We start from the raw sequence: 26,310 nt of genomic DNA, 5'->3' as shown, positions 1-26,310 counted from the left end.
ATATTTCTAAATATATTTGTCTTGTTTTCATGTAATCTGGGGATGGGAGAGGCACATTACATTATTTGCTATCGGATGCTGAACAATATGTCTTCCTCAAGCAACCAAAAACTGTCCATTTACCTGTTAACAGAGGAGTGTTGAATCTGGTTTTAGCTTAGTTGGTTTGAAATGTCTGAAAACGTTACAAAAACCCTAGTTAAGGTAAATGTAAATATACCATCAATAAATATGATCAATCTTGCAGGCCTCTTGGTCCGTCCTCAAGTCACCCCAGATTGCTTTGAAACCCACTTGGGGAACCACTGATCTAATGGTTACACATCTGACACAACTCTCTATTTACATGCATGTAGCAAGACACAACCCCCGTTTTATTGTGTCAATGTTAAAACGCGTTACCTTCTTAAATAATCCAGTTAATGAAGATTTTTAGCACCTCACCAGCCGAACTCCTGATTTTGTGCCTTTTAGAGACATTCTACACCCTTTTGCAGACACAGCATCATAGCATAAACAGACATGCATACACACACACACACACACACACACACACACACACACACACACGGAGGCCAATTACAGTTTGGGCCATCTGTCTTCTTCTACTCTCCAAGGCCTTCTATAGGAATTCATTAAGGAAACTATTCCAGTAGTCCTCACCATGGTTTGGTTAATGTGAGTACATTAGCTTCATAGGAATACACAGTGAGCTAAGTCTAATACGTTACAGTAACAGCGCGGTTCAGTCATGCGTAAAGACTGTGACAGATGGTTCCTCTCCACAGCCATGTTGATATATTTGAGGATGACTTCTCTCATTAGAATTGAGGGAGCAGATATGGCATCCTCCACTAAATGTAGAGCTTGTTTTTACATTGAGATGTGACTAAAATGACTGAATGATTTACTTAATGATTATTGAAATAATTCAAATAAGAGCTGAATCCTCATTATTGTGCACAGCAACAGTATACAAGTATTGTAGAAATGCAGTCATACTCATCCTTCCTCTATGCAGCTTATCAAAGAGTTGTCCCAAGATGTCATTGATCTGACTGGTTCTGGCAGTTGTGTGTGTGTCTTGTGCCACCTCTCTTTAATTTCACTCATTAGTGTTATCCCCATTTGCCATTACCTACTGTGTCCATTCTCAGTCATTCTTTAACCGCCTCCCATGGCTCTGTCTGCCAGGTAAAAGACCCCTGCCATGCATTCATTCAGCGCTGTTCATCACATCTGAAAGCTAAAGGCCCAATAGGTAAATGTTAATGGCTAGGCAGCCCCACGAATAGGACTTTCAAGCCACTGATCAATGTTATTTTATTACATATTGTGCTGTCTTGTCATTCATCCACTCTTCTACCTTCATTTATCTGTCCCTCGCTAACAAAGTCTCTTTTTTCTCTAGATATGGATATATTGATCTCTTCCACTGGACTACCAGTTTCATGGTCAATTCTACCTAGCCATTTATTTTTGTAATGGTACATAATCATCAGAGCCAAGCCTGTTTCGAGCCCGCTGGATCCCTGCTAAGAGATACTGGGATCAATCAGCTCGGTGTGGTGTTCGGCCTCCACTGGCAGGATTAACAACCGTCCTTACCAGTGGCTGCACACAAAAGCTGCAGCAAGGTCCATTACCAGACTGTGGACTTAAAAGAAGTTGTACAAGTAACTGTAAATCAAACTATTCATCAATTCTTTCTTTGACTGTATCAACACTTGCTTCACACACACACACACACACACACACTTTCTCCACTGAGTGGAACATCTAATGACTTCAGTCACATGGATTTTTTACCAACAGCTTTTTATTAAGTTTTAATGCTGTGCTTACCAAACCCAAGCTGACAGACACACACACACATACACAAACATACCTACACACAAACGTACACACTCTCCTGAGACTATGGTGTTCCAGTCCAGTAGAAGCAGGTCATTCCTCATGACTGGAATTAGCCGAGAAGTACACAGTTATAATTACAACTCGCAATTACACACACACATAAACACACATTTTTTCACTTTTCACTCACAGAGAGAGAGAGAGAGAGAGAGAGAGAGAGAGAGAGAGAGAGAGAGAGGAGAGAGAGAGAGAGAGAGAGAGAGAGGGAGAGAGGGGGGGGGGGGGGGAGGGGGGAGAGAGAGAGAGGGAGAGGGGGGGCAAAGTGCTCATATAATGTTCATGAACCGAGCACTACTCTCTGTTTCCCAATGAGCAGAAAAACCCTCTTCCACAACGCCCAGTTACAAGATTCTCGTCGAGCAGCCTTTAACCAAACAGGACAACACAGTAGATAGGCATACTGTACCAAACAACACTCTACATTTTCCCAGGAGTATTCTAGTGTTCACTGCCCTCATCTCCCAATGTCATCTTGTTTCTCTCCTGATACAGAACACATTCATTCATATTTTAAAATAAACACTCAGCATATTTCTTTTTTATTTTCAGGCAGTGAAAAATTCCTCACTTCGGGACTCTCTCTGAGAAACCAAGTCAAAGCGGATTGTTTTTGTTGGAAATTATAGAAAATCTAAGTATGAGGCTGGGTATGTTCTACATTTTTCTTATTGCCAACTAAAATAATATAAATAAATAAAGATGTATTCATAGTGTAAACAGGTATTGCCTGCATTGCCAAAACATGATATAGCGTACTCCTCTGTAGCATAGACATTTACTATTAACCAAAAACAATTAAAACCACATCAGTGTTGCACTGGGTTACTGTCATTACCACAAACACTAAAGTTTAATTTATGTAGAAGCCATACAACAACATTCTGCTGGGGCCAAGGGCTACTTAGCTGACAGAGAGACACAGCGGGGAGCACCTACAACATGTATTTTATTAACTTACATGTGAGATTAATATGTCAAATCAATGTTTGTGTGCATTTTCCGACATATTTATGTCATATTACATTATATTATATTATAATAATGATACAATCTAATTATATTAAAATTAATTAATACATGAATAGAAACATCCAAAGTATTATCAAACAATAATTTCACTGTCCGCACTGCAGTAACTCTAAGACCCCCCTAGCAGTTGTTGAAGACCCACGCACTAGAGCACCAAATGTGTTTACTCTTGTCTGAGTAACATGTAAACTAAAAATTACCACTTTACAAATAACGCTCAGCATTACTTCAATCAGGAAGACTATCTTAAAGTTCAGTCATTCACAATTCTCTCTCTCCTACGCTCTCTCCCCACTTCTTAATCAATTAACTATGAATATTTACTCCTTCAGTTACACACACATTTTTCCAAGATTAAATCAAACAATCATGCCGTTGCTGTGGAAATTTAAATCTGCTCTCCTCTCCCATCCTCCACCCCATTCACCCCCAGTTCATCGGCGCCCAGGTGAAGCTCAGCAACTCATCACAACCAGATCTTGAGCAATCATCTTCATCCCATCACCACCACAAGCATCTACAATGAACGTTGATCACCAAAGACTCATATTTTTCACACGACAATAAAAGTACGATAATTAAATAAAAATAATGATTGAACTGCACACAGTTCCAGTCTGGCACTGATCTTCTCCTGGGTTTGTTCAACTATAACAAAAGACTGTTCGCTGCTTTCATCCAAATTGCAGCAGACAAAGTGTATTAATGTGCAATAACTAACCTTTATGGGGGAATATTTCTGATCTCTGGCCATTTTGGTGCCTCACTCCCAACTGGACCACTTCACTTCAATCTCCTCTTTCAGTCCATTATCACAACAGGCAACAAATAGCTGAGCTAAAATAACGGTAAAGGATACCTCTGCTTCAGACTCAGGTTGACATAATTGTGCATGTGCACATAAGAACGAGAGGTGAAGCAAGGCACGAATGCTATCCTGCAAGTCAGAGGGCCCTATACAATAACAAGACTCTGCATTGCATAAGTGTCAGTGAGCAAGACACTAAAGCTCTATCATGAGCTCAATACTGCAGTAAATCGATTGCTTCTACCGCTTGAAGGACAAACAAACAGACAAAAGCTTACACACTAACATTCTCACATAATGCCTAAACATAAATGCTACAGTTCACACATAAAGACACACCAACCACAATAACCCACACAATAAAACATCATCTTTTCTTCATCTGGACAACTTCAATGCAAATGGTTGTGAATATTTACTGTAAGCATTTGTGTGTCATTCTTCATACAAGCCTAAGATCCATGAATACATAGTTAATATAACTGGTACCTGGTTGTAGAGAGCACACACATGCAGGGCTGTGTTTCCAGATGCATTCTGGGCACTCATGTCAGCTCCATAAAACAGTAGGTGCTCCAGGTGCTGCACATGTCCATAGCGGCATGCCTGAAAGGAGAGATTCACACACATACTTTATTTTGTTATTCTTTTTGAATTAACCCTCTTTGACTTACTACGTCATGTTTGTTGCACTGGAGAGGAACAAGAAATAAGGTGTATAAAAGCTTCCAAACTTGATTTTAACTGGAGAGAGTGAGTGGCACATTTTTGTGAACTGACCAAGCCCACTAAAGTTAGATAAAGGTTGCTTCACAAACAATCAAGAGTTCAGCAGTGGTCCTCATCTGTCTCTGCATGTTTGGCCAAATCTGTTATTTTTCTATGTAACCTGCCTCTTTTCTTTGCCACAAGATGCAATAGAGCAGTGACCACAGAGGTATAGCTTGAGTATGCTCAAGCACAAAAAGCAGCCCGAATTCTTTAAAAAAAAAAACAGAAACAGGTACACCTCAGAAATGATAAAACCATTGAAACTTTTCTTGCTTTTCCCTGGGCTATTTCTCCTCACTGATGTTCTTAAAAGTCTCTAAAACCTGGAGAAAACCTTGTTTGTATCACCTGAGGCTAATTGTGAATCTAGGTATGAGTAAAAATTATTCTGACAAGAGTGATGCCTTTTTAAAACATCTGTGTTTCACGGATAACTCACATAACCGTTAGCAATAAACTTTTCAGCTGATCTCTATCTCCTCTCTCTTTTATCCCTCCTACTCTGTGGTTTTGTCCTGTGTCATTGACAAAAAAGGCACATCGACTCTCCCCAGCAATTGTTTTCTCGCTCTTGTGTTCTGTCTCGCTAAAGGTGTTTGACAGCAGTGAGACAGTGCACAAATGATGCTGGGATTGTTTTTGGTTATCAGACCTTCAGCAGTGTAGCCTATTGTACATGGAATATGTATACAACTAGAATACTAATGCTGGAGGGGACAAAGAGAAAAGGGAGAGGCGAGACGAAAAGGTGGAGAAAGAAATGAAATGGGGAGAAAATACGGAGAACTGAAGGACTACTGGGCTTAATGCAGATTATCTTGAATTTAAAAGAAACATGATTGGATTCAGTGTTGAACTATCACTCCTTCCATTTAAACCCCTCACTGTACCGCACACTGAAAGGGCGCACATATAAGAACAAGCTCTCATAGATTACTCTCTCTCAGTGTATGCCTTCATTAATGCTCCCCACAGTCATACATGAACATGCTTTAGTGAAAACTGAATGGATATGGTGTGTGATAGAAACAGTACCACTGTGCTAAGACACCCACAGACAAGACACCAAAGACCAACAAGTGGGATTCATGCAAGAATATCTGTATGAACAATAACCTTAAATGTGTTTATTCCTAGTTGAATTCAACGGACACTCTTACATAAACATAAATCTCAAATTTTGAGATTTGTGATTGCTACCTGTTCAGGACGGGAACTTGCCTAACTTTACAAAAATTGGCATATAGGCTGTTTCTCTTCTGTGTATGGGAAAGTTTCATTCATAAATATGATATGCAGGAGAAGAAAGAATAATTTCACTCTGCACCCTGCTGTCAGATATCAGCAGACAAACCCATAACAAATTTAACAGTGTCAGTGGTCTTTTGGAAGATTTTCTAAAAAATAAAGTATGAACAGTACAGCTGCCATATTGTCACAAACATAAATAGGGAGAATATATGGTAAAAAATTTATTTTTAAAGCAAAGCGGTCCACGACTAATAGAAGAGGTGGTCAAGGGGAGGTCAGTCACAGAGTAATCCTAACCTTTTTAGACAGTAGACAGAATATATCAGTGTTGCTGATAGAGGTGTGACCAGATCTTGTGCCACAATACTAAAACGTTGAGGTGAAAAGCTGGCACTTATCACCTCAACCTGGTGGTGAGCACCTGGTGGAAACAGTAAATGCCGACAAAGTAAACTCCATCAAGTCACTAAATTTAAGTCAAACAAGCCTGTTTCCCCTGTGAAGACAGACAGATTCTATGTTCATGACTCGTACAAAGAGTCCAGACCTCTCATGAGTTTGGTCATGCCTTTGAGAAAATCTGAAATGAAACTGGTTCATGCCACAATTTCTCTTAAATCTCTTAAATTTTCTCTCCATAAGTGATGCATCCCATTTGGACTGGGATGATTCTGCATCGATGCAGGAGCAGAGCATAATCAGGAGAATGGAGCCTACATTGAGTGATTTTTCTATCTCAGCTACCCAATAAAGTTGTAAAGTTACATCACTACCTTTTCTCATGTTTTGAATTGTAGGTGGACATTAGGCTAACGTTACTTATGTTTGGAGATATGTTGTCGGGAAGCAGAGATCAGCAGTGATTGAGAAAATAAATACCACCACATTTTGAAGGAAGACATTTTGAGGCTTCTCACATCAATCTGACTGAATTGTCAGGCTTGTGAAAATTCACACCTTTATCATAATTGCCACAAATCTGTAACAGCACCAGTATATGCATGAGACTATATATTGTCCAGTACTAATGTGCCTCTATGTGAGTCTCCACTGAACTTGTATTTTAAGTGAAACACAACGCATAGGTTACTGTAGTTCACCAGTAACTGACAGGTTTAATTTAAACTTCTGGATACATTTGTGTCTTATCTCAGACTACAACACTCAACTGATCGTCTCCCAGGAAGAAACAACTTCTTGTGAACTTTGAAACTGCTTATAATTACTTCACAGTAACAATAATAACAAAACCTTGAGCTGAACTGCACAGGGCTGATAATACAGCGTAACTATGAAAGAGAGAATAACAGATGAAAGATGTACTTGGTGGGAACAAGTGAGTAATGACTGTCTGTTGCAGGAGACAGCCAAATATTTACATGGGGCCTCTTTTGCCAATTAATTTGCAAGGTTTTTCCAGCTCCTCAGTTATGTAAAGTTATCACATTTACAATGATAAAAATGTTGCTATTCAACATTCCTCAACACTTATTCATATTCAATATCAGCAACAAACGTCAGCAGTGTGTTTGCTTCCATTTACAGTACAAGGACCTTCAGACCTCCAGTGTATTTCTGCCACTGCTGCGATATAAGCTAAAAAGCCCTGACATAAACAAAAACTGCATGTATGCACTAGCCTCCATTATGTTTACAGAGTAGGACATGCCTTCAAACTGTTTCTCTATAAAATGCACATAAAACGTTCTTTGTGACTTTTCAAACTGCCATGTACTGTAATGGATTACTAACAGCTGCTAACAGTAAAGGAGAAACTTTGTAGGTATCAATGAAATTGTGTCAGTAGTTATTTTCCAACCCTGAGCAGCCATTTTTCTGTTTGGAAATGCAATTAAAAGAGCAGCCTGATTGTTAAATTGGTAAAAAAAAAAAAAAAATGTTGGTGTCCAATCCTTTAGACAGGAGAAGGGAAAAAATACTCATTTCCTTTCCTAGCTGGAGCTTACAACCAGCACATGACCCCCCCAAAGGGTTTGACCACCTCAAAAGAAACCTCAACTTGAGGAAAACAGAAGAATCACTTCAATGAAACTCTGAAAACCCGATAAAACCTGACCCTGCACCTGCATTTGTATTCTGCACAACCCTCGGCAATATTTTATCTGTGTGTGTGTGTGTGTGTGTGTGTGTGTTACCTGGTGTATTTCTTGCCAGCCATTCTCATCCACACAGCCGACCTGTGCGTGATCATGCAGCAGCAGCTCACAGCAGTAGGGGTCTCCTCCAACCATCGAGCTGTGGTAGAGGGGAGTCAACCCCCTACTGTCTTTATAGTCAGGTGATGCACCCAAGTCCAACAGCGTCTAGTGGGAGAAGAAGGTTATGGGGGGGACATAATGTTTGAATTACCTGTTACAGTCCCAAGTCTCTGTTGCATCTATCATCAGCACGCAGTGTGAAGGTCAGAGTGACAAGTACAAAGACCTGTAATCTATATAACACTTCTGCAAAAGTACTCGTATGAGCATTGTCATACTGTAGGACATGTATAAAATATTTGTATATACACTATTATAGATTTGATTTGAAAAGATTAGCCAGAGTATGACCTTTCATAGGCTTACTATACCAACAGCCGCAACAGCTTATGTATGTTATATGGCTCTGTGACATTGAATACGTGGGCATTGACAATGACTGAGGGGAAATAACACATTTCCAATTTCAACAGTTCTGGCTCAACAGGAAATCTATTATATGACTCATGAAAATCCTTTCATTTAGGGTACAAGCCTCCTCAAACCAGAGACATGCAAGGCCATTCAGTGATTATGCCAGCCCATTCAAAGCGGGTATGTTAAGCCTCATGTATTTAGTAATTGCTCAAGCGCTCTCTGTACTCAATACCTCCAGCACCCTCTGCCACAGACTGCCTGCCTGCAAACTCTTCTTTCCCAGAGAGAAAGTTTGCAAGCAAGCAATTGTTATAGCAAAAGAAATAAAAGAAATGAGTCAGCTTTCTGGTATGGTTGTATGTGTTTGTTATACTCACGATAAGCGCTGTATGGTTCTTGCTGCGCACGGCCTTGTGTAGGGCAGTAATGCCATCTTTTGTTCTGAAGTCCAGATGTGCCCCTCCACTCTTCAGCACCTTGATGAGCTCTGCACATCCTTCCAGCTGTGCTGCCAGCGTCAGAGGACATTCTGTAAAATCCAAGGATGAGCAAGCAAACAATATCAAAAATCCTCTTATTTACAGTGGCATTACTGCTCATACTTCTTAGAAAATGAATATGTCAGACTGAACACACACACTGCCCACTGTGGTTCTTAAAATTCTCAGTGACTCTGCATCAGAATATCTGCTTTGACCACTGTAATTGTCAGCCTCCAGTCTATTTAAGTGGTTGCTTCCTGTTGGTGTTAAACCAACGTATTCTAATGTTCCCTTCGCTTCACAGCTTCTCAGTCAAACTACAGGTCACCTAACAGGGAAATCTTCTTTATGGCTGAACAAACATTTGCATAAACGTGAGGAGATTAGTGAAGAGCGTAATCCAGCTTTGCCCAGCGTGCAGATGGCTTATTTCAGAAAATCCATACATGGTCATTTTGTGGTGAAGACAGAAAGAAAGAGAAAAAGCATGAGAGAAAAGACAAATCAAGGTTAAAACATGATAATGAGTTAACTACAGCATGGGATGGAATATTTCTTAGTACAGATTTCTTTACCTCCTGTGTCTGGATCATGGAAGTTGGGGTCCAGGCCTTTTTCCAGGAACCTCGAGATCTTTTCAGTGTTCCTCTGCTGCACATACTCCATAAACTTCTTCAGGTTTGCCTAATGGAGGGAGACAAGGGACGGGGAGAGGGGGAAGTAGAGGAAGAGACAGCTGTGATTGGGTGATGTAAGACTCATGTGGATGGGGCCGTTTAATAATGCAGTACAGAGATGAAAGCTAAAGTCGGTGCTCTCTCCTTCTCTGTTCGAAGGTTTTATTTCTGCTCTATCATGCCAACCAAATGGACCATGTGTGGTAGATATATATGCTATAATAGGATGGACCCAAAGAGCCTGGAGTAGAGCTGTAAAGTAACACTAAAATGAAAACCTTTCCTTTGGAGATTAGTGCCAAGAAAATTAGATTCTGAGGCAAACAGCTCATTTAGAGTTCAAATATGATGATGATAACATCATACAGTCATACAGAAAACACTTTTCCGTTACCGGGTCTAACATTGACTTTTAAAACCATAGTCATAAAACAAGCGCAGACACATGCACAAACTGAGCCCAGCCATAATATACACATACTGTACACACATACACACACTAAACCTGTGATTTGGGATTAAAATGATTTATCACCTTTGCTGATGGGTGTAAGACTGTAGAGTACAGAGTGAAGAGTGAAGCTATGAGGTAGGCAAAAGCACTAACATTCCATGATAGATAACTATAGCCTGAAGAATCAGGGCAACAATCTATCTTGGACTATTTGAAACATAAAATCAAAGCCCAGAATGTATCTAAAACAAACAGGAATTATTCAATTTTTTTTTTTACTACACTACAGTTTATTCCTGAACATATAAAATATCACTGATAACATGGATTGCCTGAAGCTTAAAGATTGAATTACACAGTATCTGCAGTCTCGCGAATGAGCTTCACAGAGAACTTTCATTACTATTGCATTCACTCAAGGTTTCTCTGTCATTATGTAACATCCACATGTTCAAAAGCCTCGAGACACATACACACACCACACTCTACATGTCTTAATCATTTAGCACACAGCATTTAATGTAATAAACTTAAACACAGACATACAAACAGTCACGTGCAAGAATGTTAACAGAATGCAGCGGCCATTTCGACACTCACCATGTGCGGCATCATAGACTGTATGTCCCTCGTTCCCAAAAGTCACACTCACTACAAGACCTTTCGAAATTCACATCACACACCCCCTTTCTCTTCACGAGTCATCTGCACCCTGCTTGCCTCTACGAGCCTGCCTCACACCGACATGCTGCGCAGAGCTGCCGACCGCCACTCTCACCATCTCCAAGTCAAACTGAGTGAGAGAAATTCACTTTGGCTTTTTCCTTTTTTTCCTGGGTGTTCTGTGAGGCAGTTGTTATGGTGATGGGACACAAAGACAGCTCTGGCAGCCAATGTACACATGAGTGGGAAGAGCATTGAGTTTGTGAGTGTGAGTGTGGCTGTGTGTTTGTGTGTCCTGCATGATGCCTAAAGATGAGGCTCAGGGACGATTTGCCACTGATCAGCTGGATGTGATGTGCATTTTATTGCTTGTTGAACAGAGGGTTTGTTTACTCTGCTTTGCTGAGGGTCTTAATAAAGTCTTGATATTTTCTCTCTCGTGCGATCCATGACATACTGACAGTTGATCAGATTAAGATTCAAAGCTCTATACAGAACGGGTTCAGTCAATAAACACAATCCGTCCGTATTTTTGCAAGACCAGTAATTTGCCAAGAAAATGACAAAACATTTTTATAACATTTATTACAACATCCACAAAAAGATTTTTACACAAATTTAAAAATAATCCCGCCGATCGAAGTTCTCATAAATAGGTAAGACAGTGTTACAGTTTATATTTCAAGCTCAGAAACATTTCTTGAATTGCCTTGATTTTATCCTTTGGCAATATCAAAAATTCAAACTTTAATCTCTGCACCTCTTTCAAGTCTCCTCTTTTAGCAATTCTCTTTCTTCCTGACTTATTCAAAAACTCCCTGTCATGTTCCCACCACGAACAAAATATTGTGGAAAAGCCTTCAGCTGGTACAGAGAGATGAGTGTGGATCATTTTGTTTCAGCCATCTCTGGACTCACTACCTATTGCTTTTAGTAACATCAACTTAACAGCAGATAGGTGTGCATTTTGCATTTTCATTTTCATTTATCATCCAAACCTGTAAAGGCACACATGGCTGGTGGGAAAAATTCCTCCTCCACAATTCATAAAATGCTTGTGATACATTATAAAGAAAGAAAATAAAGTAGTACTCGGTCAGTTTGCATTTTATTCATTCATTTGCCAAGTTTCATTCATATATGAATGTGACTACTGTGCCTCAGAGGCACATGTGGTAGGTTATTCACTGTATTCTAGGTCGGTATTCTTTCTGATGTTTTCCTTTTTAAAAAATCTTATGATGACAGGTTATGTTGTCTGGAGCTTAAAACACAATTAGGGGCCAGATAATGCACACAGCAAATATTGTAAATTACCATCCATAAAATATTTTTGGGTACTGGGAAAGACCATCAAGACCAGTGACATTATCTTTGATAGTGTATGTTCTTTAAATGTTAATAAAAGATTTCAAAAATTGAAATAATTACCAATATAATATTTAGCAAATTCCTGGAATTTGGTCAAGTGAGTTTAAATAATTAATTACTCTTCTTCTTCAGAATCACAAACAGTTATTTTTTGTAGATTTGATAGACTACACAGCAGGAGTCATCAACTAAATTTGTCCAACGGCCAGAATTTTTCAAAGCAGACACTTTGGGGTCAGGACTTCAAATAAGAAAGGCTAATTAGCCTCTTATGACCTGGTATTTTGACTTGCTTATATAATTATTAATTCATTTTTATATTTTATATCAGTTTAAGCAGACTCCTGAAAAACATGGGAAATGATTACTACAGTAGGTAGCCTGCTCTCAGACAATCGTCAAGGAGACAGTCCTCACTACTAAACCCACAGTTCAACTACCAGTGACTGAGCTCTTATGCTGACAAGAAAAACTTCTCCTCAGGATCCAAGCAAGCAAACAAATATCCACAGTTTGAAACTCAATACAGTAATGGGCCAACAAAAAACAAAAACAAACTAAGAGGTACCTCTTGCATTGAATCCACAAGCCTAGATATTCTCTGACAACTCTGGAGTTCCCTCCTGTAGTCCACCCAGTGAACTGCTGTCAACTCAAAGTAATGACCAGCCTGAGACACCAGCAGCAGACGATGGAGTTGGAAAATAATCTGAATTTGTAGACAGCTGAACTGTGAATCACAGCATTTTTGGATCATTGTCAGGGGTTGGCAAGCTAATTACAATCACTCTCAGGATGGACTGGGCGTGGTCAGTAATGACAGATATGAGCATTTTCTGAAATCGTAAATATTCTGCATGCCAGACTGGAAGAATTGGCGGCTGGATGTGGCCATGGGCTGCAAGTTGACATTCACTGCTGCTTTCAAGGTGTGTGAGGTAGAATGTTGTTGGCATGTAGGATTGTCTGGCAGTCAGCCCCGTCTGTACCAGCATGCCAACCTGCCTCAAACCACTAAATAAAATGCTGTAGGCAGTTCCAACCCACTAACACAGAAATGTATATCAATAGTAACAGACAGTTGGGGAGTGGGTGTGTTTGTGCAATGGTGAAGCGATATTGTGGGTAACTATTGCCATATAAAAACACAAATCTGGCTTAGGCATAGTCACTGAATGTGCAACACATGCTCCTTATTTTGTTTAGTACAAAACTATTTTTCATTACCAACCCTACACTTTCCTTTCAGGCTGTCCCTAACCTTACAAGCAGTAAAAACGACAGATGTTAACTGCATACACAGTTTCTAGAACTTCAACTTTTTGTACATTGATCGATTACTCGATCAAGAATATATTTCCAACCATTTTTTAAATCAATTAAAGCTGCTGTCTGAGATTTTATTTCTTTTGAAATAACTGTGAAATAGCTCTATATTCCAACAGCATTCACTGTTTTATTGTGTTTGGTCAGTAGTTCATGTCTCTCCTCCCACGCTGATGCAGTAAAAATGAAAAGACATTTTCTTGAATGCCTGCCCACTTTATCCAATCAGGACAGGGAACTCCATAAATAAGCAAGGTCCTCCTGTTTGCTGCTGTGTCTGGTTTTACTGTAACACATTCATGTGGTGATGTAGAAAGGATGGAGGGGATTACTAACTGCAAAACAGACAGTAAGTTAGCTAAAATGACAGCGCTTACCGAAGGTTTGTTTCAGGCATTTTTCAAGCAAAAAATAAATTGTTTGTTCCATCTAAAAAGGCAAGGATTCGCTGCTTTTCTATGTCATCTATGATGGTAAATGAAGAGTCTTGACTGTTGGTTGGACAACTTGATGACCTTACTTTTTGCTCTGGGAAATTTTGTTGACCATTTTCAGCAACATATTGACATTTTATGGACATATTTGTCAAGAGAACATTTTACATTATTCAATGAAAACTATGCAATTTCACATAATTTTGGACCATTAGTTACAGATGCAATTTCACATAATTTTGGACCATTAGTTACAGAGCAGATAATAAAACACAAACCAGAAAACTTACTATAAGTTAAAGAAGTGCACTGGGGGCTAAATGAAACCAGAAGACCTGCGAAAAGTCATTTTGTCAGTCAAAACAGCTTGGGTGCTGCACATAAGCCTTATAACATTAATAAAAAAGAATGTAATTAGCTGTAGTAATGAGTTAGTGTTGGTTATAGCCCTAGTACACATGTACCTGTATGAGACCTGAGCTTGATTATGATTATTATGAACAAGTCGACACACGGAGGAACAAGAGAGTCCCTCTGCATTAACATACCTCTCGTATGTTAATGTAGAGGAAAAGTTCAGTCTAGATAAAAGAAAGCACAAAAGAAATCTGCATTCTTCAAAAGGCCAAAGATCTGATTTATCACAGATAGATAAAGCCCTTTAGTCACATCCTGAAATATAGAACTACTGCAGAAAGAACACCACACAAATCCAGTTTTCCTTTAGAATAAAATACGTACTCTTAGTCACTCCACACCAATTTTGTCCAATGAAGGAGCAGACAGAAGCCATTCAGTGATGATTACCAATATCGCAGGAAAATCTCAGGCAGCTGATACTTGTCTGTCATCCTCAAAAAGCAGTCACAACAAAAGTCTCAGTCTCACAGGGTCTCACCTCAACTGCTCCTCACATCTCACACTTTATTTCAAAAGATAATTGTTTGGTCTGGTGTAAGAAGGGTGACAAAAATATATTTCAACAAATATACTGTGAAGGTAACAGAAAACAGCCAAAATGGTGTAAATCTGCTGCAACATGCACAAGCTCATGAACAAAGTAGACTTTTTCACAGAAAGGTTTTAAACAGCAAACCAATACTCCATTACCTGCCACTGCTCACTACTATCATATGATTAGTTTATGGTTTGTTTTCTCCGAATATTTCAGTTTTTCTCATTTCATGTGTCTTCCTCTTCCATCTGCCATGATTAATCAGTTTAAGGTTATGACAGTACGGCAGAGTGTAATCTTCTATCTATCTCATAGCAATTCCACAGTTTGCACGCTTTACCATTAAGTGTTATTAAAAGGATTGCAGTGAGTACGGAGATTAAAAGATACAGATATTTACTCATTAGTGGCACTCATCTAGACCCAAATCCTTGAATAAAAGTTTGACTGCTGGTGTTTGTAGCTTCTGTACATAGAGTACTGTCATGAGGATGGGGTATCCCTGCTGTGCTGGATCGAGAAAAAGGAAAGGGAAAACAAACAAAGCAGAGAGGAGAGGAAGAGAGAAAGCAAGGGAGCAAAGAAAGATAGTGTTTCATCTCAGTGCAGGCAGAGCAAGAAACAGCAGCAATAATCAACTCCTAGAATCTGTGGCAATCTACCAAGAAAATAGTCTGCAGATTCAGTTTGATGCTCGGCACAACGTTACCTCGCCTGCTCTACATATGATTAAAAATGACTCCTCAAGAGCACCATTTGATTTGTTTTGTCTTTGATTTGGATATGATTTTAGTCTCTGCACATCTCTTTCACAGATAGCTGCCAAATCTTTGTCCTACTACAAGTGGAAATGTCCAGAAAATAATCTGAAAAGGATTATATGTCTTCTGAACTCTCCTAATATCAGTGCTGACTTCAGGTTCATTCTATGAGACCCGCCCACCCAGAAATGACAGTTCACCGTAGTATATAACAGCTGCTGACTTTTTAGCCAGCAGGGTAAGATAGCAGGGGAGCTCCTGATATTGAGAAATAGCTTTGTTATTTGTATTCTGGATTTAAGTGCTTAGAAGTGTCCTCAGAATAACATCTGCAGGACCCCTGACTAAGTCTGACCTGCCCAACTTCTTTTTTAGAAAAGTGGAACATTTTGAAATATGTCCTGAACACTATGCAGCACCCTGTAAAGGATCAAACATCAGTGGCAGAAAATGAGTGGAAGAGCTACTCCAGTTAGCAGGACAAAGCGGATAAAGGTTCCTTCTTTTAGTCCAGTGCCCCGAGGAGGCTCTTGTCTCCTCCACCACTAAGGGGGGATTATCTGCCACTACCTGATAAAAGCCTGGGTAGGAGGCCAGAAATTAGAGACAACTTGACTCGCCCCAGCCTCCCTTGCTGACTTCCCTGCCTCTTTAGCTCAGTGTGTTCTGCAGCTATTCTTCCTTGGTTTTTGCCTGAGCTCTATAAAAGGAGGTGCACATTTAACATCCTGTTCAATAGCTCATGTGCATCCATGTGTGATCCATACAACATAAACCTATGTGTGTCAGACACTCTCACTGCCCTACATTTACACTTATTACCACATGGCTACATAGCCCGTGGTCCCTCACAGCTGGCCTACAGTACGCTGTGCCATGGATGAGTAGTAATTACAATGCTCACCAACATGAGGCTTATTCGGGAGGATCATATACTGGCCTAGTGTGAGCTGGCCCGTGAACCACACACACGCTCTAAAGCGTAACGACTGCTTAGGCGATAAACACAGTGAACCAGTGCAGTGGGACATCGAGATGCTCTGGGGAACGTCAGCCATCAGGATGATATGAGCATAGCTTAAACAGTTTGGAAAGAGCAGAGGGCTAATGTTGACGAGGTAGTAATGATTTAACTTGTAAAAACAGAGTCCCGCTGCATCGTGATGACCTGCATATGGTGACGGATAGATATGACAGAAGATATTCCCAGGTTCCCATCAAGGCCTATAGCCTATACCTACATGTCACATGTGTATAAAGTCCATAAGAAGGAGGTCAAACTACTATATTGTCAGCCCAGACAGCAGAATGAAATATTCAACATTAAGCTTCTGCAAACCACGTTCACGTTACATTTTCACAAGCTGATTTTCAAGAAAAGAAATGGAAGGAATGGGGAATGTGTTTTAGCTGGGTGAGACTGCCGCTATGCCAGAGACCAGTGTTACAGGTGAGAAATTGGGACATTTCCAGGCAAGTTAGTGGCAACAAAACCAGGTATTACAAGCCATAATATGATCTGTTCCTGTCCCTAGCCAAGTGGCCAGAAAGTGTAAAGTAAACAAATGTGAAGTGGTGACATAAAGAAATGTAAAGTTTAAACATGTAATTGGTCTGCTGAAACGTACAATGCCAACATTTATTCTGCTGACGGGCAAAATCTCTGGCCATTAATAACAAAGTAGCCTTTAAAACAAAAAAACTGTCAGTGATCTTTGTATTTACAACAGCAACTCCCGGATACGTTATGCCTCCAAATCTTCAGGTAGACCTTGTCAGCTTCGAGCTGTCATTTTTATGTTGTGAAACCTGTTAGGATGCCAAGTGACTCGTCTATTCAGCCTGTCTGACAGTGATGTGGAAAACAGTTGTGACACTGACTGACAGTCTGTTAAATCAAACCCAACAGTGTCACTGATGAGCAGAACAGCTCACACTGTTGAGGTCAATTTGCTTCAATTAATTACTTACAAGCAATGAATTAATAAATAAATGTGTAGGAAGTTCTGTACATATGCAATGTACTCTAAATTACAATCATTACCGACCAGAGATTCAGTCAGTGTCCATGACTTCTATCCTACCGAAAGCATTAGCTGACCATGTTTCACTTTATGAAATACAGTTGCTCATACTACACATAGTGGCATCAACATCACTGCTTATCCTTTTGTGTAGTAACATTAGTAAACACAACATCCTTATCTGGCACAGAGTGTTCCTGATTCTCTGTCTGTGCTTTGTTGACAGTCACTTATATAAAGGCTGCGGTGAGAGTGGGCAGGCCTTGACCCCTGTCTCCCAAATGCTTTGTATCGAGGTTGTCCTGCTGCAGGGGCACTGCATTTTAATTAGATGCACAAATCGAGAGGGACACACTTCGCTATTAGGTAGATGCAGAATCAGGCTGTATTTTCATACCCACACTCACACAACAGCTTTGAGCAGCAGTGAGAAAACAATGTACACCTCTCCTTAGTGATGCACTAATAAACACAAGTGTTAAGTCATACTAAAGGTTTCTTGTACTTCCTTCATTTGTCAAAATAACCTGCATTAAATAAATTGCACTTGACGTCAGAGGCAAACAGTCAGAGTAGAGACTGTATAGTGAAGCTGATCTACTGCATCTCCCATTTGACTCAAAGTTCACTATGAAAACAGAAGCTCCTCTTTATAAACCTCCTCTCATCAGAAGGAAAAAACTGGCAAATGGCTTTGCTAGTTTTATTTGTCAGTTTATTCTATAATTCATGGATTTATTGCAGAGTATGAAGGTCTAGAAACATGTTCCTATTAAAAATGCAACACGATGACGTGGTGTAGCAGAAACACAAGGAAATGGGGTCACGTGAGGGAAGAAATGGAGGAGAGAAGTGCAAAAGATAGAAGAAAAAAGGGTGAAGTTCAGATAAAAGAGTAGAGTAGAGCAGGGATCTATTTATAGCTTGTGTATGTCTTATTCCGTGCCAAAATGGTTTCTCTTGAATCTTTGTGCAAATAAAAGTCTTACGACAAAATAATCTGACTGAAAGACAGTAGAGTTCTTATGTCATACTGCAATTGACTACTGTAGATGTTACATTCGGTAAAATGTATTTTATCATACAACAATCAAAGGTGTGCGATTTGATTAGAAATCCTACATGTAGACTTCTTCAGGTCTGAGCTGCAGTTGATAACTAATTCTGTTGAGGTTTGGTTCAAAGTCTGCTCAACCATCAACCCAGCACAGGTATAATGCCAGTGAGAGTCAGCATATACTGGTAAATTACTGTATATGGGTAATTCTAATTTCTGTTGGTGTTAATATACAGTATTGTGGCTTGTTTTCAGTCTTTGTTATTGCCAACCATTGTGTGCTGTCTCTGATTCTGAGCCAATCTTATGATAGCAAAATATTGGCTGCGTGTCAAACAAGCTCCTGTCTGTCTGTCTGATACCATGGCTTTACACAACCTACCATTGTCTTAAACTCCCTGGGTTGTGATTCTAAAAGAAACATGTAGCATTTGCCAATGTGTCTTGAGTGTTTGAGGCTTCAGAGAGTATTTTATCTATTGGCTGCATTAGTGGGCAAGATTTAATTATAAACAGTAAACAGTAACAAAAGCAGAAACATACTTCTTGCCAATAAATATAGTTAAGAGCCTCTGGCAAAAGTGTCTCAAATGAGAAACAACTGATCATCATCAAACAAATCTCTTTCAATGCTTGGACAGCTCTTCTCTTAATGATGCCAGTATCTACAGACGCTAGTGTCTTCAAAAAACAAATAATGCTACAAATACTACCTTTTGGAATGTCAATTTCTCTCTGTGGTAACACTTTTTGGGCCATAATTGGTGCAAGTGTGCTGTATTATGTAGAGCTAAATCAACACTACTAAGGTAGCTATATGATTTTATTTATATATATACATATACATATATATATATATATATATATATATCTATATATATATATATATATATATAAACACACTATTTTAATGCTTTTTCACTCACAGTACACACACACACAGTGTAGTGGAGATGAGTGGGGGCTGCCACACATGTCAGGCACCCAACAAGCAGTGTTAGCACCAATCCCTAAGCAGCAGCAATGCCCAGGATGTGAACTAGCATTCTCCAACTACTAGTCCACATCATACTTTTTGGTCCAAGTGGTTCTTGAACCGGTGACCTTCAGGTCCCCAAGCAAATTCCCTACATACTGAGCTCTTGCCACTCCGTTTTTTGTTTAAAAAATGAAAAATGTACTAAATGTATCACAAAATGTGAAGAAGTAACAGTTTTGACCTTACATCAAAGACTTGATAAGTTTTGCACAGGTATGTACCAAAGTTAGCATGCTGACAAACTTGTTTCTGCCTGTCCTGTCTCGGCAGAACGCTTCGTACCTCAAGCCATGATAGTGAGTCACTGTAGCACCCAGTCAGCCCTCAGTCCAACATCAGATGACTAAAAAGTAGCACCCTGAGGGCAGGAAAGTATGTTCAGCAGCAGAGAAACAAGTAACAGAAATAGAGGCAGAACAAGGGATTTTGTTATCATTGGTGTTGCTTTTCACGGCTGGAGACAGCTCTTGACAAATAAACTTACATACTGCTTGTTTAAGTTTTTTAATGTATTTCTTCCAGAGTTGTTTTTGTATTGCACTAGACGTTTTGAGCCAGGAGTTTTAATATCAGGCTAACCTGTGCTTCTCTATCTGTGTATTCCTGTGTATCATAGGCATCTTGCTGTGTCACAGCACTGTTACGGTTGTAAGCTCTGGGTTTTCAGGCTCCATTGATAGTGTGATATAAAGTGCAGTCATTAGCTCTGTGACCATGCGCTGAACAGAAGCCAATTTGCTGCCAGCCTGACAAAACATAGCAGACAACAGAACACTCCATACCCAACAACACTAAACGCAACTTAAGACTCGTGGTCAGTAAAGGTGTTCAAATAACTGTTATCCTACGCATTTTGGAGCTTGTTCATCTATATAAACAGGGTAGGAGAATATGTTGAGGTTTGGTCGCAGATTGTTTGCAGAAGTCTTTTGTGGATGTGTCAGTGAGGGTCACCACACTCTTTGCTTTCCACTCGACACTGATCAAATTATCACAGCAAAACATTGGCTCTGTCCATTTCTGTTTTGATAAAGCTTCACGCATGGATTTGTGTTCCTGTGGGATTTGGGGGGGGGGGACTAACCCACCAGAAATGGATGTTTTGAGTATAAAACATTGTAGAGATTAAGATCAGAACCTTGAGTTTGCTGCAGTACAAACATTCTTGAATGCAACTGTATTTTTTGAGTGACAAATGAAAGCATCTTACTGTGCTAGCAACAAACTGAGGCTTTGTACGAACCACCATAATGTCTGTAACAAACTGAGTATATGGATGGGCAACAAAGAAGTGGTGTAGGAGTAGGTTCTGAGGATGGTTTCAGACCCTTTATTTTTTGCAGTCAATCTCTGTCGCGATTTACTATTGTAAATCCAAGTTGACTGCTGCTGCAATTATCCACAAGGGATCAACTTTTCAGAGACACTATTGAAGTCTAAGTACAACTGACATTAAATTTTGCTGGCAGTTTCAGTAAATCTGTTGAATAAAAGAACAAATTAATTAACCCTCTTGGTTTAATGTGGGTGTTTAAACTCCATTAGAAGACAGAGCTGCTGTGTGCCGCTTCACGCCTGAACAGAGCAGACTGTTGTTTCTATGTTTGTTGTGCTTTAGCTGTGGTTGTCTATAAGCAACACTGCCTTTATTTATGTCTGTTGGACCTCAGCCCACAACACGTTTGTCTGAGAGAGGGAGAGCTAAGTAATCTCCGATATCCATACCTAACAGGCTTAAAGTGTAATGCTCTCAGCTACAAAAAGACCAATATACTGTATGACAGAGTGTGGACTTGATCCTGAGGAATAGGATTTTCTGTGAGGGGAATCTTCAACCTTTACTGTATAGCAGCAAATAAATCTCAGTAATTTGATACACCCTTGAGCTTAGGGGGAGACTAACGCCACATGAAAAAGCACTAGAGGCTTGAGGATGAAATTTATTGGACTCATTGGACACACAAACGTGCATACACGCACACATACACGTATAATTACACTTACTGATTCATAATTTAGTACACTAAACACACATTTTATTTATGAAGCGTAAGTGCAGTAAAAAAAATCAAAAAACCTCACCACATTCAAAGACAGTGATGGTGGTGCTGTTACTATAGCAACAGCATCTAACACATCGATGACCATAAATGTTTTTGGGTACGTGCAATTCAATTGTACAGCAGAAGATTTAGAAAGATCTCACAGCTTGTTTGGTTCACAGGACAGTCATTATCGTAATAACCGTAAAGCATGTTCTAAATAACTTGCTCCCTGCTCTGTCCCTCAGGCTTTTTAGAGATTGACTGTTTTTGTCCACTGACTTTGATTTAGTGACTTCATGCCACGTGGTTCGTATAGGGGGCTCCCGATCTATTTATTGATGATTTATGAAGGGTAATAGAAACCAGATAAAGGGCAAAAAATAAAAAAAAGAGAAACAAAAAACCCTCTCTGCATTCTAGTTTAAAGCCAGCCTTTACCTGGACCCATGCCATCTGCTGACAAAGCACAGACATGCCAGTATGGTGACCCTACTATGAGGGCTATCTCTGTTTTTGACATAATAAGACAGGCTAATTGATGATCTGATCCCATCCCTCAAATACGTGAAAACAGTCTTCACAAAATGTTCATCTGATATGATCAGTTACTTTCTGTTGATGTACAATCTGTGTCATTTATACACCTAACATTAACTAAATCAGCTGTGGTACTCAGATGAAGCACACATTCATGTCAAAGTGGATGTCTGGATTGCACAAAAAAATTCTGCTATAAACATTAAAAATCAACACATCTCTCTGTGTCACAACAAATTGTGTCAACTTGAATTACAGCAAATGCCGAGCCACAAACTTTCACAGGAAGTCCAGAAAATACAATGCTGGCAAACAAACACTACAAACAACATGTTGCTCCACAAACCTTTCTCTACAGGTCTCTAAATAAGTATAAATAACCTGTGACAGTAACCTGCATATACTCTTGTTCTCATGAGTCATTTTAGCAGAAGTGTGTTGTGTCTAACCTCTGTGGTCCGGCTCCTCGGAGCTCTCTCTGAACGCAGCAGCATGGTGCCTCCTGAGAAATCCTTTTCAGAAGCAATGGAAAAATGTGTTTTAGCTCTGTATAAAACCTAGTATTCCTCTTGATGAACTACAGTTTGGGCAGGCGGGACAGTGTGAGCTAGCTCTGACAGGGTTGGCTAAAGGCCGGAACAAAGCATGCCACGGCCTCTTTCCCACTCATCAACACACCCACAAACACGCAGAGCACCGGCTTATTGTTTGTGGACCCCACAACACATTCTGCTGTACGCTCAACCAATTCCACCCACCTTTCTGGCCACACTGGCAGGCATGGCTTTATCCAGCATTGTCTCTTCCATCAGTACAATTGAGATCTGGCATATATTTCAACCCATTAATGCAAAAACAGACAGCAGAGGCATAAACAGGAACACACACGTGAAAATCTGTGGCAATGACCACACAGAGACACACACACAGGCAACATCTCTTTGAAAGGTAGACCATTCATGGGTGTTGCTATAGCGATCTATAGGATCTCTATTTCATGGTGGTGCAGGGTGCGGATGTGGTTGTTGCACCAGCAAACTGGCATTTGTCCCACAGTACACCCCTGATATAGTGAGAACTTGATACCCCAGTGGACGAGAAGTCCTGTCAGTTCGGATGACCAAACCAAAAAGTGTGACGAAATTACAAACATAGCTTCCACATTTTAGAACATGCACACTTGCTCCACCAGCCAAGCTGGCCAACTTCCGTTTGGCCCTAGTCCAACTTGAATAGGGATAAAAATGATTTATTTGTGCAGCTCTTCCAGACTTTTTAAATGTTATTGGACTGAGTGGATGGCATTCTGATATTAAAAAGAGTCATTTCGCAGGGACTGTGACTGGAAAACCCCTTTATGGGCCCCTGCGTATCACATCACGTTGCAATCACACAGTTTGGCCAATTATGTCAATTAGGCTTAAGTCTGACATTCTGCCCTGGGTCTTGGTTGCGCCAAGATTTCTCTACTGTGAAGGATTTGCATCTTGGTGACTCGCTGTGAGCCCCCAATGGGCGCAAAGGCGCTGTAGAGGGTTGGCAATGCCAATCCAGCAGCATTGCATTGTTTCCATACCAAAATGTAGGTGTGAGACATTCAATGTGGAACATTATGATGTCATACTGAATTTGACCTTGTCGTTTCAAATGTAAAATGTCCTAACGCAATGGGCAGGGTGCACTTGACTGTGATCATCACCGCATGGTTCACAAATATAGAGCCGTATACTGTACGTTAAGTGAGCTTGAAATGTGGCCTAACATGAAAGTTAAATGTATCATAAACAACACCAAACCATTGGGTGCACCTGCCTACAAGGAAGACAATGGGTGTGTGAGGACTGAGATGGAAAAGTGTATCCATTTGTATTTGTATTTTTTGAATGTTTGAAACATGCTGAGTTTCGAGATAGATGAGAGATTGATTGCAGAAATGGTCTCAGAAGTTTCTTTGAATAATACTGTATCATATGTTTCTCTCTGCGCCACTATTAAAAGTTCATTGTTATCACCATGAATATAGGCTGACCAGGTGTGGATCAAAACAACATTTTTCACAGTCACAGTTTCTACAAGGGGTGGATGATACTAAAAGATATCTAAAAGATTCTGGGTTGAGTAATGATTTAAAGTTAGTGTGGAATTTTAGACCATAAATCTGTCATATGAAATATGACACTTGAGCTCTCTTGTTGTGTGTATGCATGACTCTGTGTTTTTGTGTGTTTGTGTTTATAGGCAGGGTGGGTAGGGGGTATGAGGGGAATGCATGCTGTCATCAGAATCAAGTCGAGTCTAGAGAAAGAAAGAGCTGAATCAGATCCAGTCATGTGCTTTTTAGACAGACACGCAAACAGCCACCAGGACACCAGCAGGCAGACAGTAGGGGGACACAGCCAGGGGCTGAAACACAACGAAAGAGTCCAATGGTGAACTGTAGCCCGCCTATTAATACATATGTCCAAATGAAGCTGAAAATATAGCAAAAATAAACATCCCATTCATTTGAATCATGGCTGCAAACAGGCCGGGCCAGAGAGCACAAACAGAAGAGGGTAGCCAGCAAGCTCCAGGCTAAGAGAGCGGGTATGTGGGTAGTGTATTTATTCAGCCAGATGATTATTAGAACTCTATTGTACTTTATGCCTCTGGCACCCTATTCTGCAGTCATCTATTCATACTGCCTGACCTAGAATGACGGAGCCTCTTGCTTGTGGGATGTGGAGCAAGAGTGATACAATGTGTTATTTATTTTTACTGTGAAATGAACTTGTGCAATGACTTGTAACATCATCAAGGCCAAAAAGCAAGTCCAGTTCCAGTTCACTTAAATGGATGGTTGAGTGGATGGAGGCAAAGATAGATACTAGATACTTCCACTTTTTGTCGAAAACAACAATCATAATCAGAAGTGTCTAAAATGTCCTCTCAGATTTCGGAATGCACGCACAAACAAACCAAACAGCAGACATGATTTTTGCAGAGAGAATATGGAGCTTTATGCCAACAATGGTCTTTCTGTTGGGATTACAAAATAAGATCCATTTGTTATTCTGACAGTGAAAGCAGGTGGCTGTGGTGTGTATGAGTGTTATCTATCACAGAAATGTAGGTACAGTATGAACCATATCACACAGAAATGAGGAATGTGGAGGAGACTGCATCCACTATACTGTAGATGTCAGAGGCTGACTAATGGAACGCAAACTGGGAATTAAGTGGATTTAAATTCTGCTTGTCGTGTTGCCTGTTGTCACTGAACCTTTTCCAATATTAGCAATGGTTCTGACTTGAACTCGGACAACACACTGAAAACCAATCTGTAACCTGACCTCAGCTCCAAATTTGTGGATGTCACCAATTTTGGCATGTCGATGCAGAACTTAGTGAAACTTTTAGAATAGAATCATCACCAAATTGTCCAAAGTGCCATGAATCAGTCTGGTTTAAATTTCAAAGTAAAGAGTTGCTTTGTCTCCATATTCCTACATATCCTTTACTGCACTGACATAATACTTAAAGGTGCACTATGTAGTTTTGGGAAATACAGTTTATAATTCTAATACAGGAAGATCTTAAAAATGAAATAAACAAACTCTCCTCCTTTTCATGCCTCAATAAACGGAACAAACTGACACTAAAGGACAACATAATTTTACACTGTTATACTTTGTTTAAATTCAGCGGACGCTGACACCTTTCTAGCTTCAAACAGTGTTCTTGGGACCTTATTTTCCTCTGAGCTTGTTTATTCAGTTGTGGAAAAACAACTACTTCCAAGTTTGTATTATTCATTAATATCGTAAATTTAATCATTGTAAATAAGTTTGAATTTCTTTTCTAAAAGTACATAGTTCCCCTTTAAAGGGAAATGATAAACCTGTTTCTGTTTCTGCTTCTGGCCTCGAAGAAATGTATTCTTAAAAAAAAAGTAATTCTCTTTAGATATTTCAATAATGTTTTCACACATTTATAATAGCAATCTCACCCTGAAAGTACAAACAAGGCACTTTAATTGGATTTACTCTGATGGTCGAAGTAATGATAATAATAATAATAAATGTATTTATTTA

General features: G+C 39.8%; 1 protein-coding gene across 14 annotated transcripts in view; it reads right to left on the bottom strand.

The window, feature by feature from the left end:
* Positions 1-26,310, bottom strand: part of shank3a (SH3 and multiple ankyrin repeat domains 3a) — a 181,015-nt gene that overhangs the window by 82,852 nt on the left and 71,853 nt on the right. For all 14 annotated transcript variants that reach the window (XR_003984993.1, XR_003984991.1, XR_003984992.1 and 11 more), the window contains 4 exons: positions 9,470-9,578; positions 8,790-8,941; positions 7,933-8,100; positions 4,244-4,360 (listed from right to left, as the gene is read on the bottom strand). Coding sequence is in view for 11 of the 14 variants with exons in the window: in XM_030426982.1 (XP_030282842.1) it covers positions 4,244-4,360; positions 7,933-8,100; positions 8,790-8,941; positions 9,470-9,578 (546 nt within the window). In the remaining 3 variants the exon portion in view is untranslated. The remainder of the gene's footprint in view (positions 1-4,243; positions 4,361-7,932; positions 8,101-8,789; positions 8,942-9,469; positions 9,579-26,310) is intronic.

Source organism: Sparus aurata, chromosome 8, assembly GCF_900880675.1.
Source record: "Sparus aurata chromosome 8, fSpaAur1.1, whole genome shotgun sequence".
Lineage (NCBI taxonomy): Eukaryota > Metazoa > Chordata > Actinopteri > Spariformes > Sparidae > Sparus > Sparus aurata.
The sequence above is the reverse complement of the archived record's forward strand: the minus strand, read 5'-3'. Positions and strand labels throughout refer to the sequence as shown.